The following is a 19,304-nucleotide window of genomic DNA, read 5'->3' as shown; positions in this document are numbered from 1 at the left end:
GAAGACGATTATGTCGGTCTTGTTATTATGGTTGACCTTTGTTAAAATATACTCATTTAGGATGTTTTTTTTCGTTTTATTTTTGTTTTGTTATTGGTTTCTTTAGTTATTTACATTATGAGTAAAGAAGGATATATTACATTTAAATTTAACAATGTATTTTTTTAGAACCTCGAAACCCGTTAACCCAACCCAAAAGAATCAGAACCCGAAGAAACCGTGAGAGATTTGAATTGGGTTTCGGGTTTAAATTTAAAACTTTGAAACCCGAAAAACCCGAAGAACACCCCTAGTTTTCAGAGACAGATAAAAGTATGGTATATTTTTAAGAGGGTAGAAGACAAGGAGGGCTAACAAATCTTGAGGAACAAGAATAGTGTTTAAATTTAGTTTAATAATTAGTTTAAGATAATTAAGATTTCAAAAAATAAAGTAAAAAGTACAAGATGGAGGTCGAGAGGTGAAGAATTCAGCATAGGGTTAATATATTTTTATTATTAATTTACTTTTGTTAATTAAAGCCCTGCTTGTGGTGCGCACATATGATGTATATATGTGTGAACCCTCGGGTGGGCAAAAGTGAAATTGCACTAATTTTGACGTTATTTTACTAATCTCGTGAAAATAACGTTAAAAGTGACGGACGGTTAATCAGGCATCATGTAGTGGCGTTGATAGCCGAAAGACAAGGGTACATGCACCGATCAGCCGGTGTCCCGATGATTGAGTGCTATGTGCCTTATGTCCAAGGCTTGATGCAAAACTATTATCGAGCCGGGGGTCTCACCGGAAGCAACCTCTCTATCCTAATGGGGTAGAGGTAAGGCTGTCTACATCTTACCCTCTTCAGACCCTACCATAGCTTTGCTATTGGTGGGATATACTGAGTACGATGATGATGATGATGATTTTGTTAATTAAATGTGTTTATTTATTAAATTGTTATAAGTTTACTATTAGTTGCATCATAAATATAATTAAGGAGCTTTAAATGAAATTATTAATTATTATTATTATAATTATCTTTTATATAGTTCTCAAAAATTATACTTAATACTATAATTATTTTAGTGCTAATACTTAATCAAATATGTTATTTGATTAGAGTGCATGAAGTGTTCTTAAGAATAATATGTTGTTTTAATTTTAGCATTGTAGTTTTTAAAAAAAATTGTTCTTTTGTTTTGTAATTTAGGATACTCGAAACCCGATTAACCCAACCCAAATCCAAAAAACCCGTGAGAAATTCGGGTAAAAATATAAAACTATGAAACCCGAAAAACAAACCCAAAGAACACTCGTATCAGCTGCTAGCTATCAGTCGCAGATAACTAGTTTTACCAAAGATACCCTCTGTTATGATTATTGCTCCATTGCAAACGTACAAATCAGAATTCGAGAAGTAGCTTTTGCTCCTTTTGGCCATACCCCCTTCCTCTCTTCTTTTCCTTTCAAGCTATCAAAAACCTTCACTCACACTCCTTCCTTTATGCTCCTTGTAACCGTTTTCAGTTAGTTAACAAACCGGCGTTATCACCAATGGCTGCCGTCATTGATTCACCGCACATTTTACTCGTATGCTACCTCATCTGTCCAAACAATAACAGATTCACCACCACCGGTTCGTCTTATCGGTTCGCTAGGGTTTCGTTTGGTTCGTTTCCGAGTAAGCGGCAACGGTCGGTTTCGGTGGCGGTTACTGGCCGTGAGATTGCTGTTGGTGAGAGTGGTGAGAGTGTTGTTGGTAGTGTGAAGCAGCAGCAGCAGCATACTCGATCGGCGATTGTGGAGATACCTGTTACTTGTTATCAGGTTTGTAGTAGTTAGTAATTGCTTAATGTTAGAGTTAGGTTTTGCTTAATATGTTGAAATGTAGGTTGTATTGCTAGTAATTGTTGGATTTCTAATGAACATATAGGGTTTAACAGTATAGATTTGGGATTGAGCAGTGTAATATGAATAATTAGTGTTTCAATTGCTTACTGTTAACGAGCCGTGTCGAACGAGGCCTTGTTCATGTTTGTTCGTTAAATCTTTTATTAGACTAACGAACGCTGACGTGAAAGGTTCATGAACACAAATGAGCGAGCGGTTTCGTTGTCTATAACCGGCCGTGAAATAGCTGAGGTTCGTGTTAGTGTAGTGGAGATACCTGTTACTTGTTATCAGGTTAGTAGTTAATGATTTGTTGGTGTTAGGGTTAGGTTTTGGTTAATATGTTGAAATGTAGGTTGTGTATTAAGATATTACTCGTAGTTGTTGAATTTTGGATGAATGTAAGGGTTAGGTAGTGTGATTTGTTTGTTTAATTGTTTGAATTTGCTATTAGTAGTTACAGTCATAGGGTTTAATAGTCTAATACTGTGATTAAGGAGTGTGATATGATTGTATGAACAATTAATGAACGGAACGGAATGAGGCCTTGTTCATGCTCATCAGTTAAGCTTTTATTGGACGAATGACGGTTTATGGACAGTTAGATGAACAGAATTTATAGTTTGTGTGTGTACATTAAGGAAATGAACAGTTCGTGAACACAAATGAACGATCGGTTTTGTTGTCTGTAACCAGCTGTGAAATTTCTGATGTTCGAGTTGCTGATAATGTTCAGCATATTTGATCAACGATAGTGGAGATACCTGTTACTTGTTAACTTGTTATCAGGTTAGCAATTAACAATTGCTTAAGGTTAGGGTTAGGTTTTGCTTAATATGTTGAAATGCAGGACATATATCTTCAAATAGTACTGAACAATGAGCATCTAGGGTTTAATAGTCTAGTTTTAGGATTGATCAGTGTAATATGAACAATTAATGTTTCAATTGCTTAAAAGCAGGGTGTAAACGAACCAAACCGAATAAGGCCTTGTTCATGTTCGTCCGGACAAACAAACGGTTCATGAACAGCTAACCGAACAAAATTTCTTGTTCGTGTTCGTTTATTAAGGAACTGAACTTGTTACCAGGTTAGCAATCATCATTTCTTAATTTTAGGCCAGGTTTTGCTTAATATGTTGAATTGTAGGTCATATTTCTCGTAGTTATTGAATTCATGATGGAATTTAGGGTTAGCTACTGTGATTCATTACTTTAATAAGCTTCAATTAGTACTGAACAATGAATAGTCTAGTTTTGGGATTGAGCTGTGTAATATGAACACTTTTTTCAATTTCTTTAAACTTGTAGGGCTGTCAACGAACCGAATCTAACAAGGCCTTGTTCGTGTTCGTTTGTTAAGCTATTATTGGACAAACGGATGGTTCATGAACTAACCGAAAGAAATTTCTTGTTAGTGAACGGTTCACAAACAAACCAACATTTAATGAACAAACAAACTGTTAGGTTCGGAGTCACACACAAACACGAATACAATAGTAAAACCGAAAGAATAAACGAAAGAGACACAAGGATTTAAGTGGTTCGGTCACGGTGTATGACCTACGTCCACTGTCGATAACTAGGGTTTTCTTATTATTGAGTGATACCAACTTACAAGTACAGGAGAGAATATATAGACTAGACAATTAGGGTTTAACCCTTTAACTAAACTGGGCCTGATTAGAGCTTTTGGGCTTGGCCAAAACTCAAACAGCTTAATCTCCTAATTCTGTCTATTCGTCTAAACCGGACCCGACCCATGATGGATCGGAGACCACAACATAACAATCTCCCACTTGGGCTTCGAGACATCTTCTCTAAACCACCACTTGGATGCGTCAAACATTTCAACCTGCTCCCATTAGGAGACGTAAAATGTCTTCACCTGCATTGCCTTGTACATGTAAAATAAAACCCATCTGGTTTTGCACCTCCTAGTTACCCTTCGCCTTCTCAACATTATTCCTGAAGGCCTGCTGAAGCTCTGCACAGCTTCAGCTTATCCAGCATCACCGGCTTGGTGAACATATCTGCTGGATTCTTAGCACCTGAGATATTTTTCAAACTGAAAACACCATCACTGATCAAATCTCTAACAAAGTGATATCTCCTCCCGATGTGCTTAGTCTTCGAATGATAGACTGGATTCTTCGCAAGTTTCACTGCATTCTCATTGTCACAATATAAGAAGAACTCTGCCTGTTTCTTTCCCAACTCTTCAAGAAAAGTTCTCAACCATACTAATTCTTTACTTGCTTCGGCTGCTGCCATATATTCTGCCTCAGTGGTTGATAAAGCAACACTTTTCTGAAGTCTGGACATCCAACATACTGCTGTTCCCCCAACTGTGAAAACATAACCAGTAGTGCTTTTAAACGTCTTCTTACATCCACCCAGATCAGCATCTGAATAACCCCTGAGAATTGTATCCTTCCCCTTAAAACATAACCCCAAACTGGAAGTACCCTTTAAGTATCTGAGTAACCATTTCACCGCTTCCCAATGTTCCTTTCCCGGATCCGACATAAAACGACTAACTACCCCGACAGCATGAGCAATGTCTGGCCGTGTACAAACCATGGCGTACATGAGACTGCCAACAGCAGATGCATACGGAACTTTAGCCATCTCTGTTCTTTCTTCCTCTGTTCTGGGAGACTGGTCTTTGGTAAGTTTGAAATGACTTCCCAGAGGTGTGTTTCTCGGTTTAGTCTTCTCATCATTCATCCTGAATCTTTCTAACACTTTCCCTATGTATTTCTCTTGGGATAGTGTTATGGAGCCATCTTTCTTTCTGGATATACTCATCCCCAAAATCTGTTTGGCTGGACCAAGATCTTTCATCTCAAATTCATCAGACAACTGTTTCTTCAACTTGCGAATCTCCTTCATATCAGATCCTGCAATTAACATATCATCTACATAAAGAAGTAGAATGATATATGAGCCTTTAAACTTCTTTAAGTAGCAGCAATGGTCGGCCTCGCATTTCTTGTACCCAGTTCTCACCATAAAATCATCAAACTTTAGGTACCATTGCCTAGGTGCCTGCTTCAGACCATACAAGCTTTTCTTCAATTTGCAGACCCATTTTTCTTTCCCGGCAACCTGAAATCCCTCAGGTCGTGCCATATAGATCTCCTCGTCAAGATCACCATGTAAAAATGCTGTCTTAACATCTAATTGCTCTAGATGTAAATTTTCTGCAGCAACAATACTTAAGATCAATCTGATGGTGGTCATCTTCACAACTGGAGAGAATATTTCATTATAATCAATTCCTTCTTTTGCTGGAAACCCTTGACCACTAAACGAGCTTTGTATCGTTTAGACCCATCATGTTCTTCCTTTACTCTATAGACCCATTTATTCTGTAGAACTCTTTTATCTGGTGGAAACTTGGTTAAAACCCATGTCTGGTTTTTACTCAAAGAGTTCATCTCCTCCTTCATAGCATGCTCCCACTGGAGCGAATCTTTCAACTTAAGTGCTTCATAATAACTCTCTGGCTCACCATTTTCAGTTAAAAGGAGATAATTAACTGAAGGTTTGTAACGTACCGGCTGTTTAGAAACTCTGGAGGACCTCCTAACCCAGTGCTGAGGCGGGTCAGGTTCTTGTGGAGACTGTTCATCCTCAGACTCTGAACTCCCACTGTCAGAGACTCCCTCTGACTCTTCATTTCCACCAATATCATCATCTTCAAATTCAGGAACTGTGGTTTTTTCAGTTTCTGTCTCGGGTTCGGTAGCTGACTCAACTGTCTTTTTCTGAGCATCAATTTCATATTCAACCTGCTCTTTCTGAACCCTTGATTTTGAAGTGTTTCTATCTTTGTATAACTCAGCCTCATTAAAAGTTGCATGCTTGCTTCTGACTACTTTTCTGCTTTCTAAATCCCAAAGCCTGTAGCCCATTTCGTTTGACCCATATCCAATGAAAACATATTTTTTAGCTTTAGCATCAAGCTTGTCATTTTTCACTAGGTCATAAGCGCTACACCCAAAGACTTTCAAATGCTTATAATCTGCAGCTTTACCTTTCCACTCTTCTTCTGGTGTCTTGAAACCCAACGGTACTGACAATCCCCGGTTAATTAAATAAGCTGCAGTGTTAACTGCATCTGCCCAGAACGTCTTTGGAAGCCCGGCATTAAGTCTCATACTTCTTGCCCTTTCATTTAACGTCCTGTTCATTCGTTCTGCCACTCCATTTTGTTGAGGAGTGCCAGGGACTGTAAAGATCATCCGAATACCGTACTCTTCACAATAATCACGGAATTCTTTGCTAACGTATTCACCACCGTTATCCGACTTCAAGCATTTCACCTTCAAATCAGTTTCCAATTCAACAGCAGTTTTCCATTTCTTAAAAGTATCAAAAACATCAGATTTATTTTTAAGAAAGTAAACCCATACCTTGCGTGTCGAATCATCAATGAAGGTGACATAATAGTGCGATCCTCCCAAAGAAGAGACTGAAGTTGGTCCATAGACATCAGAGTGAATAAGCTCCAATTTCTGAGCTTTCGGTTGTTTTCCGGTCTTCACAAAAGATACTTTCTTCTTTTTACCGAAAACACATGGTTCACAAAATTCAAATTCAACCTTCTTCAGTTCTGGAATTTTTTCTCTAGCAATGAGCATTTTCATCCCTTTTTCACTCATGTGGCCGAGTCGTTGGTGCCACAAACTAGACTGACTCGGTCCACTGGTCACTGCATTTACCCCATCAGCTGGAATTTCAACCATGTATAAAGTGCCCTTCTTTTTACCTCTGGCGATCACAAGATTCCCTTTCACAACTTTCCATTGACCCCCACCAAACATAACATCATATCCTTGGTCATCTAACTGCCCAACAGAAATTAGCTTTCTTCTAAGGCTAGGAACGACCCGAACATCCTTTAGAGTCCATGAGGTGACCAATGAAGTTTTTAGTTCAATATCCCCCATCCCCGTGATATCAACAGCATGATTATTAGCCAAACGAACTTTACCAAAATTACCTGTTCGGAGATTCTTCATCTTCTTCGTGCTATAAGTGGCATGAAAAGATGCACCAGAATCCATAATCCATGAATCTGTTGATTCTTCAACACAGCAGATAAGAGTCTCTTCTGAACCTTCTGAATCATCTGAACCGGTGGCCAGATTAACTTCCTTCTTAGATTCTTTCTTTTCTTTTGAAATTGAGGGGTTAGGGCATTGGTTTCTGAAATGCCCCATTTCTTTGCAATTCCAACACTCAATGTCTTTTCTGGGCTTTGACTGACTTCTTCTTCTAGACTTTGACCTACCCCTGCCATTACCTTTCTCTCTTCTACCTCTCCCTTCGGTGCTCAATATAGAACTAGATGTCTCACCAGAATTCCTTCTTCTTATGTCCTCCCCTAAAATCAAATCCCGGACTCCTTCAAAAGTAAGCTTAGTATTCCCAGAAGAACTACTAACTGCAGTAACAGTCCCTGACCAACTTTCGGGTAACGAGGATAACAAGAGTAACGCTTGAACTTCATCATCAAACTTGATATCAACAGAAGACAAACGAGAAATAATAGTGTTGAAGTCATTAACATGAGAGGTAACAGATGCCCCTTCCTTCATTCTGGTGTTAACTAGCTGTCTAATCAGAAATACCTTGTTTGATGCAGAAGGCTTTTCATACATATTTGACAAGGCTTTCATAAGACCATACGTGGTAGTTTCATTTACAATATTGAATGCCACATTCTTAGCTAGTGAGAGTCTAATAACAGCAATGGCTTTTCTGTCAAGTACCTTCCACTCATCATCTTTCATACTTTCCGGTTTCCTCTCTTCTAGTGCTTCCATTAAGTCTTTCTGACATAGCAAATCCTCAATTTGCATTTTCCACCATCCAAAATCCTGACCATCAAACTTCTCAATCTTGATCTTTCCGTCCTCAGCCATTATCCAAACTGAGTTTTGATTACAGCAAACAACCAAACTACCCAAGGAATAAAAGGACTGGAAACTGATCAGAAAAAACGAACCAGCAGCTGCGGAACCCTAATCAGCGGCGGCGGTACTGTAGCGACGGCGGTACTGTAGCGGCGGCGCGGTACTGTAGCGGCGGCGGTACTGTAGCAGCGGCGGTGGAACTGTAGCAGCGGAGCAGCGGCGGCGGAACTGTGTGTATAATCGAGAACCAGGCTCTGATGCCAATTGTTAGGTTCGGAGTCACACACAAACACGAATACAATAGTAAAACCGAAAGAATAAACGAAAGAGACACAAGGATTTAAGTGGTTCGGTCACGGTGTATGACCTACGTCCACTGTCGATAACTAGGGTTTTCTTATTATTGAGTGATACCAACTTACAAGTACAGGAGAGAATATATAGACTAGACAATTAGGGTTTAACCCTTTAACTAAACTGGGCCTGATTAGAGCTTTTGGGCTTGGCCAAAACTCAAACAGCTTAATCTCCTAATTCTGTCTATTCGTCTAAACCGGACCCGACCCATGATGGATCGGAGACCACAACATAACAATCTCCCACTTGGGCTTCGAGACATCTTCTCTAAACCACCACTTGGATGCGTCAAACATTTCAACCTGCTCCCATTAGGAGACGTAAAATGTCTTCACTTGCATTGCCTTGTACATGTAAAATAAAACCCATCTGGTTTTGCACCTCCTAGTTACCCTTCGCCTTCTCAACATTATTCCTGAAGGCCTGCTGAAGCTCTGCACAGCTTCAGCTTATCCAGCATCACCGGCTTGGTGAACATATCTGCTGGATTCTTAGCACCTGAGATATTTTTCAAACTGAAAACACCATCACTGATCAAATCTCTGACAAAGTGATATCTCCTCCCGATGTGCTTAGTCTTCGAATGACAGACTGGATTCTTCGCAAGTTTCACTGCACTCTCATTGTCACAATATAAGAAGAACTCTGCCTGTTTCTTTCCCAACTCTTCAAGAAAAGTTCTCAACCATACTAATTCTTTACTTGCTTCGGCTGTTGCCATATATTCTGCCTCAGTGGTTGATAAAGCAACACTTTTCTGAAGTCTGGACATCCAACATACTGCTGTTCCCCCAACTGTGAAAACATAACCAGTAGTGCTTTTAAACGTCTTCTTACATCCACCCAGATCAGCATCTGAATAACCCCTGAGAATTGTATCCTTCCCCTTAAAACATAACCCCAAACTGGAAGTACCCTTTAAGTATCTGAGTAACCATTTCACCGCTTCCCAATGTTCCTTTCCCGGATTCGACATAAAACGACTAACTACCCCGACAGCATGAGCAATGTCTGGCCGTGTACAAACAATGGCGTACATGAGACTGCCAACAGCAGATGCATACGGAACTTTAGCCATCTCTGTTCTTTCTTCCTCTGTTCTGGGAGACTGGTCTTTGGTAAGTTTGAAATGACTTCCCAGAGGTGTGTTTCTCGGTTTAGTCTTCTCATCATTTATCCTGAATCTTTCTAACACTTTCCCTATGTATTTCTCTTGGGATAGTGTTATGGAGCCATCTTTCTTTCTGGATATACTCATCCCCAAAATCTGTTTGGCTGGACCAAGATCTTTCATCTCAAATTCATCAGACAACTGTTTCTTCAACTTGCGAATCTCCTTCATATCAGATCCTGCAATTAACATATCATCTACATAAAGAAGTAGAATGATATATGAGCCTTTAAACTTCTTTAAGTAGCAGCAATGGTCGGCCTCGCATTTCTTGTACCCAGTTCTCACCATAAAATCATCAAACTTTAGGTACCATTGCCTAGGTGCCTGCTTCAGACCATACAAGCTTTTCTTCAATTTGCAGACCCATTTTTCTTTCCCGGCAACCTGAAATCCCTCACAAACAAACCAACATTTAATGAACAAACAAACTGTTAGGTTCGGAGTCACACACAAACACGAATACAAGAGTAAAACCGAAAGAATAAACGAAAGAGACACAAGGATTTAAGTGGTTCGGTCACGGTGTATGACCTACGTCCACTGTCGATAACTAGGGTTTTCTTATTATTGAGTGATACCAACTTACAAGTACAGGAGAGAATATATAGACTAGACAATTAGGGTTTAACCCTTTAACTAAACTGGGCCTGATTAGAGCTTTTGGGCTTGGCCAAAACTCAAACAGCTTAAGCTCCTAATTCTGTCTATTCGTCTAAACCGGACCCGACCCATGATGGATCGGAGACTACAACATAACACAAACACACATTAATGAACATAAACGGATGCAAATGAACACAATTGAATGAAATGGCCTCTGTTCGTGTTCGTTCATTTAGTTAATCAGATGAAATCCCTTGTTCGTGTTCTTTCATTTATTAAATGAATGAACATAAACGAACTTCTCGCCGAAGTTCGGTTCGTTTACGGCCCTACTTAAAGCGTTATCATATTGATTCACTTGCAAGGAGCATGTTGCAGATTCTTGGTATTCCTGATAAATCAGAGAAAGATGAGATTGTTAAGTCGGTGAAGCATCTAAAAATGGCTGAGGTTGAAGAAGGGTACACCATGAATACCACAGTTTCTCGCCAGGTGTAAATTAAATTCTTTGTAATATTCATAATAATAATAATAATAACAATATCAGTATGATACCTTTCTTACTGGATAGTTGAATACATTTTCAGAATCTTTTAATGGATGTGAGAGATAAGCTTCTTTTTGAAGCCGAGTATGCTGGTAATATAAGAGACAAAGTTCCACCAAAGTCATCTCTTCAAATTCCATGGTCCTGGTTGCCTGCTGCACTTTGCCTACTTCAAGAAGTAAAGTTGATTCCACTTTTAGATTATTATAATGTTTTAATATTTTCATATATTTAATTAAGTTTGTTATAGGTTGGAGAAGAGAAGCTTGCAATAGATATAGGGCGAACAGCATTGCAGCATCCTGATTCTAAGCCTTTTGTTCATGATTTGCTTTTATCCATGGCCCTTGCAGAGGTAAGAAAAAGCAGAAAGAGGTTTGACCATTGACCCACCTTTTTCCTTCAATTTCTATTTTCATTTTCTTATTATAGGTGCTTTCTTGAAGTGTGCTATAGCAAAATTAAACTTTGAGAAGAACAAGATTTCCCAAGGTTTTGAAGCTTTGGACCGTGCTCAAACTCTTCTTAAAAGCAAACCTTCACTTGAACAAATGACATTATTATCACAGGTACTTTTATAGCCTGTATGCTCTAACTGTTGAAATATCCATCAAGAAAGATAAAAAAAATGACATGTCAAGATGTTTTTGTTTGGGTTCGGTCTTTTCAGTTTCATCCCCCTTAACTTTTTTTAAAAACATAGAAATACCTATGATGAGGTATCAAGGCCTTTTTTTTTTTTGCCAGAATTGGTATAAAAGAAAGAAACCATATACAAATTAACCATTAATGCTTTAGAATAATTGAAGTTTTCCAATATCACTTAGATTGAAGAATCTTTGGAAGAACTTGCTCCTGCATGTACACTCGAATTGTTAGGCATGGCCCACACATCAGAAAATGCAGAAAGGAGAACACGTGCAATTGCAGCTCTTCGGGAAATGCTTAGACGAGGGTTGGAGGTGGAAAGTCAAAGTCAAATAGAAGACTGGTCAAGTTTCTTGAATCAAGCTTTGAGTAAACTCACCGCTTCAGAAATAGTTGACCTTCTTACATGGGATACTTTAGCTAATACACGCAAGAACAAGAAATCACTCGAGTCACATAATCAAAGGGCGGTTGTTGATACAAGCTCTTTTTATACTGTAATGATGGCTCATTTGGCATTAGGGTTTTCAACCAAGCAAATAGAAATGGTATTATCATTTATATTTGGTTCACTTATATGAAAAAAATATATCTCATTTTCATTTATGAGATTTCTATGGTGCTTTTTTTGTAGATTAAGAAAGCAAAAGCTATTTGTGAGTGTTTGGTAGCGTCGGATGGTGTTGATTTAAAACTTGAAGAAGCCTTCTGTTTGTTCCTTCTTGGGCAGGTGTCATTTTTTTTTATTATTTACAAACTGTACTTAGAGGTGGCAAAATATGTAACTTTTGGTGTGGGTCAAAGCGGGTCAGGTTGGTTGACCCAAAACTCTGAAAATACTCTTTTGACAACTTTTGACCTGTATCTTTCTAAGCTAATTCTTTTACATGTTTGACCTGCTAAAGGCAACATGTGTCCCACGTGGCCACGTCGACCCGTTCATAAGTAAATGGGTGTGTATTGGCGCCTCTAAGTATTCTATTTTATGGACGTATTGACTGTTATACCCTCATGTTTTATAGGGTGATGAGGCTGTGGTTATTGAAAGGCTGCAGCAACTTGAGTCAAATTTCAAGGCAACTTCAAGAACGTTGATATCAGGGAATGACATCAAGGATGAAAAGTTGCTGGTATGCACTTTTTATGCATTCATTTTCACATATCTTTCATTGTTTGATAGTTGGCATGTTCTTTCAATTGGTGTTTTAGACTCTTTGGCTTGACTTCAGTGAAGTTTTCTGCATTTTTTGGTACGGGGTCATAAAGGTCAACCCATTTTGAGACTTATAAATTACCCAAAGTGACTTTATTTTGTTTTATGTAGTCAGTCTGCTGTGAATTTGGCCCTTCGTCTTCTATGATCAGAAGCACTTTTATGGCCAATTTAATTATCTTAATAAACAGTCAATGCATTAAATGTGACTACAAAACAGTACTATTGTAACAACCCAAGTATGAATAAAGTAAATCAGGAGGTTGTATGCATTAAAAAATACACGCCAGACACTTTCAGCTCGTTTGATCCGTTCTCTTTCTAGAATTTTTTTATTCGACTCATTCATAGCTAACTGCTCGAAATTGACCAGGAATCATGGGTAAATAATGCTGTTCTTGGTATGTTTCCAGACACAAGGGACTGTTCTTCATCTGTGGTAAGTTAACAATAATTAAATACAAATTAATATTTAAACAAAACAAAAGCTACATCTTTATATTAAATATCTGCAGGATAACTTTTTTATTGGTGAAAAAACGGTTTCAGAAAAAAAGAATAGAAAAAAGTCAACACGACCATCACACGGTCTAAACCACAGGCCAATTTCTCCATCATTCTCATCCGACTGGCGACCGCGCGAGGATTATACATCTAGTTCACGTCTCGGGACAACTGCTGGGTCAACTGTCGGGTCAACTGTAAAGCAGTTAACTCCATCTGATTTACTGGGTCCACCACCAATAGCAAACAGTTTAAAATCCGAAAGCTATCCATCAGTTCAGTTAAAGAGAAATATGGGTACACGTTATGATAACGTTTGGGATATTTGGCTGGGTCCAAATAATGTAGTCAGGAATATGAGTTTAATGACAGTAGTGGCGTGTTTATGTTATGCTACTTTTAATGTTCGGTTTGTGGGCTCGAGGCGAGCTTCTAGTTGGGCCAACGGTGGACCAAGGGTGAACACGGGCGCACTATCTCATGTTCTATGGGGATCTTCTTTTGGTACAGGGAATCTTATTGCTAACGGTTTAAGAAAATTGTCATTAAATGATAAGAAAAAGGTTAACAAAGAGGATGGTCTAGAAGATTCTAGAAGTTTCACAAGGTCGATTTCTATGACTGTTGAAGAAGCTGAAAACCTTGTTAAGAAATGGCAGAGTATTAAAGCCGAAGCTCTCGGGCCTAGTTATCAAATTCATAATCTAGTTGATGTTCTTGACGAGTCCATGCTTCTTCAGGTGATTATGTTTTAATGTTAATATATATCTATACTATATATAAAAAGAATGGCAAGGACCTCTTAATTTTTAAGAGGTCCAACCTATAATGCAACTTGTACAACACATGATGCATCAAATTATAAGATTTTAAGGGAACGGTTAACTTCAACTTTGTCAAAAATAAATTACAATTTTAGTCCTTCAACTTCAATTAGTTTTGTTAATTTATATAATATTTACACTTTTACCCCTTATTCTAAACAAACTACCCCCACGACTTTTAAACGGCCATAACTTTTTCACACGTTAATATTTTTTTAAAAATAATTACGCTATAAAAACGAGCATTTTAGTATCTTTAATTTGAGTATCATATTGCTATAGTTTATTAATTTTAAAAAAATTAATATGTTACGTGATTATCAATCAGTATCGGCAAAAGGTTGGGCATGTTCGGCTCATGGGTCATAACAAATTATGGTCAGAACATGTCGATACAAAAAAATGGTTAATTTGGTTCGGTTCTCGATGGGTTCAGGTCAAAACGAGCTTTGGGTTAAATTGATGTTGGGTTGGAATGGGTTTCGCGTCAAAACGGGTTGGGTTAAAAAGTGGTCTACTTGAAATTACTGTACATTTCATTGTTACCGGTTACGCGCGCTCAGGCTTTAGTTATGTGGATGACCTTGTTTATGCGTACCAGATTACTTGCATGTAGGTGTTGTGTTACGCGATTACCGACACCGGTTACGTGTCTGATGTCACGTTACGCACATACCATCATCGGGATATGCACGTACTGTTGCAAGGAACGTACTGACATTCGTGTGTATCCCGCTGCATCGCGCGGGCACCTGACTAGTGTTTTATAAAACATGTCATTGAGGATAAAATTTTTAATTTAATTTTATGTTTATTTTATTTAAATACAGTGGAAGGGGTTGGCTGAGTCAGCAAAAGAAAAGGACTGCTTTTGGAGATTTGTTTTGTTGCAACTGTCGGTTACTCGAGCCGACATCTTGTCAGATGAAAGAGGTAAAGAAATGGCGGAAATTGAGGCTGTTGTCGAAGAAGCAGCCGAGCTTGTGGACGATTCTTATCAGAAAAACCCTAATTACTACAGGTAATTTAAATACAAGTAAAATGACAATTTTGACCTTTTTATCAAAAAAATTTCTGAAAATATGTTATTCGACTGATTTCAGTACCTACACAATTCGTTATCTGCTGAAAAGGCGAGACGATGGATCTTGGAGATTTTGTGAAGGTGACATTCAAACGCATCATGATCCTAACCGTTGATTAACTCGAAGAAGTCAAAATGTCAGAATTTGTGAAAGATGACACGTTCCGGTCAAAAGTCAAAAGATGTAAAAAGTCAAACAAAATAGAGTAGGCATTGCAATAGTTGATACAGTGTAACCCAATCGCATTGTGATAGGTTTTCGCGTTGATGGTAGAATCTGGACTTGTAAATTTTAGGTTATCATTAAAGTTTGTGAAAAAAATAGAAGATTTATTGCAGTGCTCTAAACATTTATGCGTAAAGTTTGCATTTAGAATGCTGGTTCTTCTGATATTATTATTATTATTTGAAATACAAAACTAAAGTTAATTTGTTGCATGCGTAATCTATATTACATATAAAACATATTGAGTGGACAAAATGGTAATTTACCAACTTTAAGACGTTTTAAGGCGAGACGCCGTTAAATTTAATATTGGTCACCAGGCTAGCTACAATTCCTCCTTAGGCAAACGTTAATTTATGATTTCCGGTGACATTTAAGAGCCAGACGACGTTCCTTTATCACCACCCTCAATTGAAAGTCGTTTCATCTTTCAACACGATCAATGAATTTAAGGTGATCAATCAATCGAATTCTCTTCTCGAATTCGTCCTTACATTGCCAAGTCATCCCACATAGTCGCAGCGGCACTTTCTTGCAACCGTGGCTCACAATAGCTACTCGACATATTAAGAGGTAAATAGATTAAAGTCTTAATTCACAGTCCTCTCTCATTTAATGGTTTATTATGCATTTTCAATGATTTGATTTCCTGATTTGGTTAGAACTATAGACGATTTTAGGGCTTTTGATTTTGTGATATGAAAGTTAGCATTTTCTTATGTTTTGGGTTTTAAAATTACTCCTTTAACTAATAGTATTTTTCTCGATTGATTGCAAACATTCAATTTTGGAGTCACTGGAGTAATCTTTTGGTAATCTTAGATACACCTCTTAAACATTTCATGAAGATAATAATATTTTTTTTATATAAAACACTCTATTAAAGTTCATGCTATCTGCTGTTAGATTATTTAGAAAACATGGGACAATGCAGCCAAATTATGAGAGAAAAGTATAAATTAGTGTCTATATTTCTCAAATATCATACGTTTTCTGGTTTTTTAAACCGTTTTGTTTTGTATCACTAGAAACGACGCGGGTTGCATAATTTGGTTACCAACTTCGGTTGGGTGTACGCCCCCAGCGTTGACGTAATCCACATTCCCCTGGTACAAACCCCCGTCATTTTAGTTTGGTTGTTTTGATAGTTTTGTAAGCGTGACAGGCAATCACTCTTTCACCTAATTTCAACTATTTTCGGTTTGATTGCTATTGTATGATTAAAGTTCTAGCTTGGGAGTTTGCATGGCTCACTCTTGACTCTCAGGTATAATCTTTAAAGTCTAGCATGATCAAAAAGTAGGCATATATCAACCTCAAGTTACTTATTTGCAATAGATGTTTATTCGTATATAATTAATAGGCGAAAGAGTTAGACCGTTAGAAATGGAAATTCATCCTGTGCTTGATGAACCTGCGAAATCTATCACTCTCAATCTTAACCAGTTTGTAAATTCCAAGGTCATCTTCTAGCATTGACTCAACAGGTGCAAATGATACACATAAATTCAAAGGTCACCTTCGAATTCAAAGGTTCCCCGGCATTTTGGGCCAAAACGCCACCTGAAACCTTGCCACTACGTTTGGTCTTAGGATCAAAATCCGCTGTCCTATCTTCTGTGGGATCCACGAGTGGCGCGTATAAACCGTAAATGGTGTTTAGTAATGTGAGTGCACACAAACATGGAAGCTTGTCCAGTTCATCTGTCACTACTGAAATTGAAAACATAAATCAACTTGAGATGTTGTTGTAAGCCTACTTCATTGGAATCAATAGCTCTGTATGTAAACAAGTTACTTTCGGTAACACGCTAAACGAATAAACTCAGCCAATTTGAGATCCAAACGGCTCGGTTTTTGCGGTTTGTCAATTTTAACTGTTCGGTCAGTTTGAAACTTGAAACCAACCATGTAAACTGATTTGTTCAATTGTAGATTACTCCCGTTATTCTTTTTTTTTAATAGAGAAAGGGCATTTTGGTCATTTTCTTCAAACCTAGCAGAAAAGTTTGCCTCCAACCACTCAAAAGATCATATGTAATTCTGGACTGCAGTTGAGTGAACAGTACAGACTAAATGTGTAATTTTAGAAAACATATTTTTTAATTCAAAATAAGCATTATGGTTAATTCCCAAAAAAAGGCGTGACTATCAACTTGTATATGTTTCAAAAAATCCAGTATGTAAATTTTTCATAGTATCTAGATTTATGCATGTTTATAAAAATTTTATAGTTTTCACGTTATTTATAAATTCTTAGAGCATTCTGTTGTATTATAACATTTAGGATTGCATTCCGTATCGAATCGAACCGATGTAGAGTTCACGCCATGTCCCTGTTGCAATGTACGGGTTGTGTATCGACCGAGTTTCATACGATTGCTTTTTAATCAGTGTTTGCAAGCCTGAGGTATTTATAATTTGTTGACATCATTATATTTGTTTTGTTTATTTTCAGATACATGTTTATATAATGTAACACGTACGAACACCTTCTTGCTTTGCAGGCTTGGTTTTGGAGAATCAATGTAGCTTCAATTGCCAGTGGGGAAATTGGTAAGTACCTCTAAACTATTGTTGCTCTCAATTCACTGATCATTATTCTCAGTTACTTTTTCGTGTGGTTAGAAATTAAAAATTGGTTTTTTCATATTGGAACATTAAATCATCGTTATGTTTTTTTCTTATCTGGATAAAGGGAACTGTGTCTGTTTCATAGACCTGAAACTGAAACAAACCATAGGGTTGTTACCGGTTCGTAACACCACATACTTTGACACCAGTCAAACCCGCACCGAACCAGTTTTAACCTGGTCAAAACCAACCGAACTTGTTTCAACCAGGTAAAACCTGAAACGAACATATTTAAACCTGCTAAAACCCGATCATTTACCTTTCAAAACTGGTTTAAACAATACGTGGTTGGGGAAAAAAACCGGGTTTAACTTTTTTTTACTTAAACAACCTGAACCGGTTTTGGCCCACAACTTAACTTAAGCATCAAAATGGACCAAATGGGTTGAAAGTCGCTTACAGTTTATATTATATTATATCGAATCTTGCTAATTGTTCAATCAATACTTTTTTTATCTTGCATACACGTCTTTCATACTCTAATATCGTCTTCGGTTGTTAAAGCACCACTAGAATGAGCTACTCGATATTGTGGAGCTAAGTTAGGAGCAAGAATAAAAATACTAACTGGATGTGTCACTTACCACCACTTTCTTTGCTAATTGATATTAAGAGTAGTTTGGAGTTTTAAGAAATTTGAAATGCTACTGATTATTATGGATTTGTTGATCAGAGTTGAGTTCCTCATTCTCTGGCTCAAATCTATTTTTACACAACTTTGACTTTTTTTCTTTGAAAGTTTTCTTTTTGGCCACTTTTGACATTTCAGAGGTCAACGATTGCATTGTAATTATTCTAAATTATGCAGGTGACTTTGAGAAATTAGGCAGGTGAGAGCGAGTGGGTGTCAATCAGGTTGAACTTTTGATCATCAGGCTGTTTGGTTCATGCTCATTGACGGGCATAGAGGAATATAACCCAAACCTTGAATAGTTTAACTATGGGTATTCATGTGGAACGGCTCGGTTGAGTATGGGCTGGGTTATGAGCTAGAAAAGATGAATATGAACTAGAATATCATAAAATAAGGTAATATGGGGATTCTTTAAAGCTAAGGGTATTTACGTAATTTAACATATGCCCTTGAAATAAATGTTGTCATGCAGATATGACTCTAAATGGAATCACAAGAAAGAGAAGATTGATCCAGGAAAACCTTGTATATTAGTTTTTAGATTTTGATTCATGATTATTCATGATTAATGTTACAAATTCACTAAATATGAATATAAATAACATGTTATAGACGTTTATAGAATATCCTATTGTTATGCAGTTCTGTTTGTGTAGATATATTAAAAGGAAGCGTACATTCACAAGCTGACCTGAACTTAACACGTTGGACATGTAGAGTTTCCTTTGATGTGCTAATAGTTGGGGAGTGGGTCACGCTCGCGGGCCCAACTTGAAACGAACTCGAAAAACTAAAACGAGTCTGAACACGACATCAACGCAAACTTACCCTTAACTATTGGTATCTACGCTTAAAAGTTCAGAGCAAATGTTATGAAATAGTAATAAAGAACCGAAACCCATACCTCGACTAAATTAGTAAATTACTTTTAGTATACATACCTGCACCCGCCGCAAAGCGCGGGCTCACATGCTAGTTATAAATTAATGACATGGCATATTAAAAACTGGAATGTTTTTGTAATAACAAATCTTTTGAAATTGTAAGCAGTAACA

At 37.6% G+C, this 19,304-nt stretch overlaps 1 protein-coding gene across 1 annotated transcript; it reads left to right on the top strand.

Moving 5' to 3' along the window:
- The first annotated feature begins 1,433 nt into the window (after window positions 1-1,433).
- LOC143628859 (plastid division protein CDP1, chloroplastic-like) lies at window positions 1,434-15,107 on the top strand. The gene is made up of 12 exons (XM_077098327.1): window positions 1,434-1,812; window positions 10,314-10,427; window positions 10,523-10,660; window positions 10,733-10,837; window positions 10,929-11,051; window positions 11,310-11,678; window positions 11,765-11,860; window positions 12,153-12,260; window positions 12,717-12,782; window positions 12,859-13,587; window positions 14,502-14,692; window positions 14,775-15,107. The coding sequence occupies exons 1-12, from the start codon at window positions 1,540-1,542 to the stop codon at window positions 14,869-14,871; spliced, it is 2,409 nt and encodes an 802-aa protein (XP_076954442.1). The 5' UTR covers window positions 1,434-1,539; the 3' UTR covers window positions 14,872-15,107.
- The last annotated feature ends 4,197 nt before the right edge of the window (window positions 15,108-19,304 follow it).

The sequence above is a fragment of the Bidens hawaiensis genome, unplaced genomic scaffold, assembly GCF_021521415.1.
Source record: "Bidens hawaiensis isolate Kalapana, Puna unplaced genomic scaffold, B.hawaiensis_p1.1 tig00000458_1, whole genome shotgun sequence".
Classification (NCBI taxonomy): domain Eukaryota; kingdom Viridiplantae; phylum Streptophyta; class Magnoliopsida; order Asterales; family Asteraceae; genus Bidens; species Bidens hawaiensis.
This window is presented reverse-complemented; position numbering and strand designations above follow the sequence as displayed.

What these genes read in the sequence shown, in the direction of transcription:
- LOC143628859 (XM_077098327.1), top strand. Translation starts at nt 1,540, where the DNA reads ATGGCTGCCGTCATTGATTCACCGCACATTTTACTCGTATGCTACCTC. An exon ending in TACCTGTTACTTGTTATCAG is followed by an intron (nt 1,813 to 10,313) that starts GTTTGTAGTAGT and finishes AGCATGTTGCAG; the next exon opens with ATTCTTGGTATTCCTGATAA. An exon ending in AAAAACCCTAATTACTACAG is followed by an intron (nt 14,693 to 14,774) that starts GTAATTTAAATA and finishes GACTGATTTCAG; the next exon opens with TACCTACACAATTCGTTATC.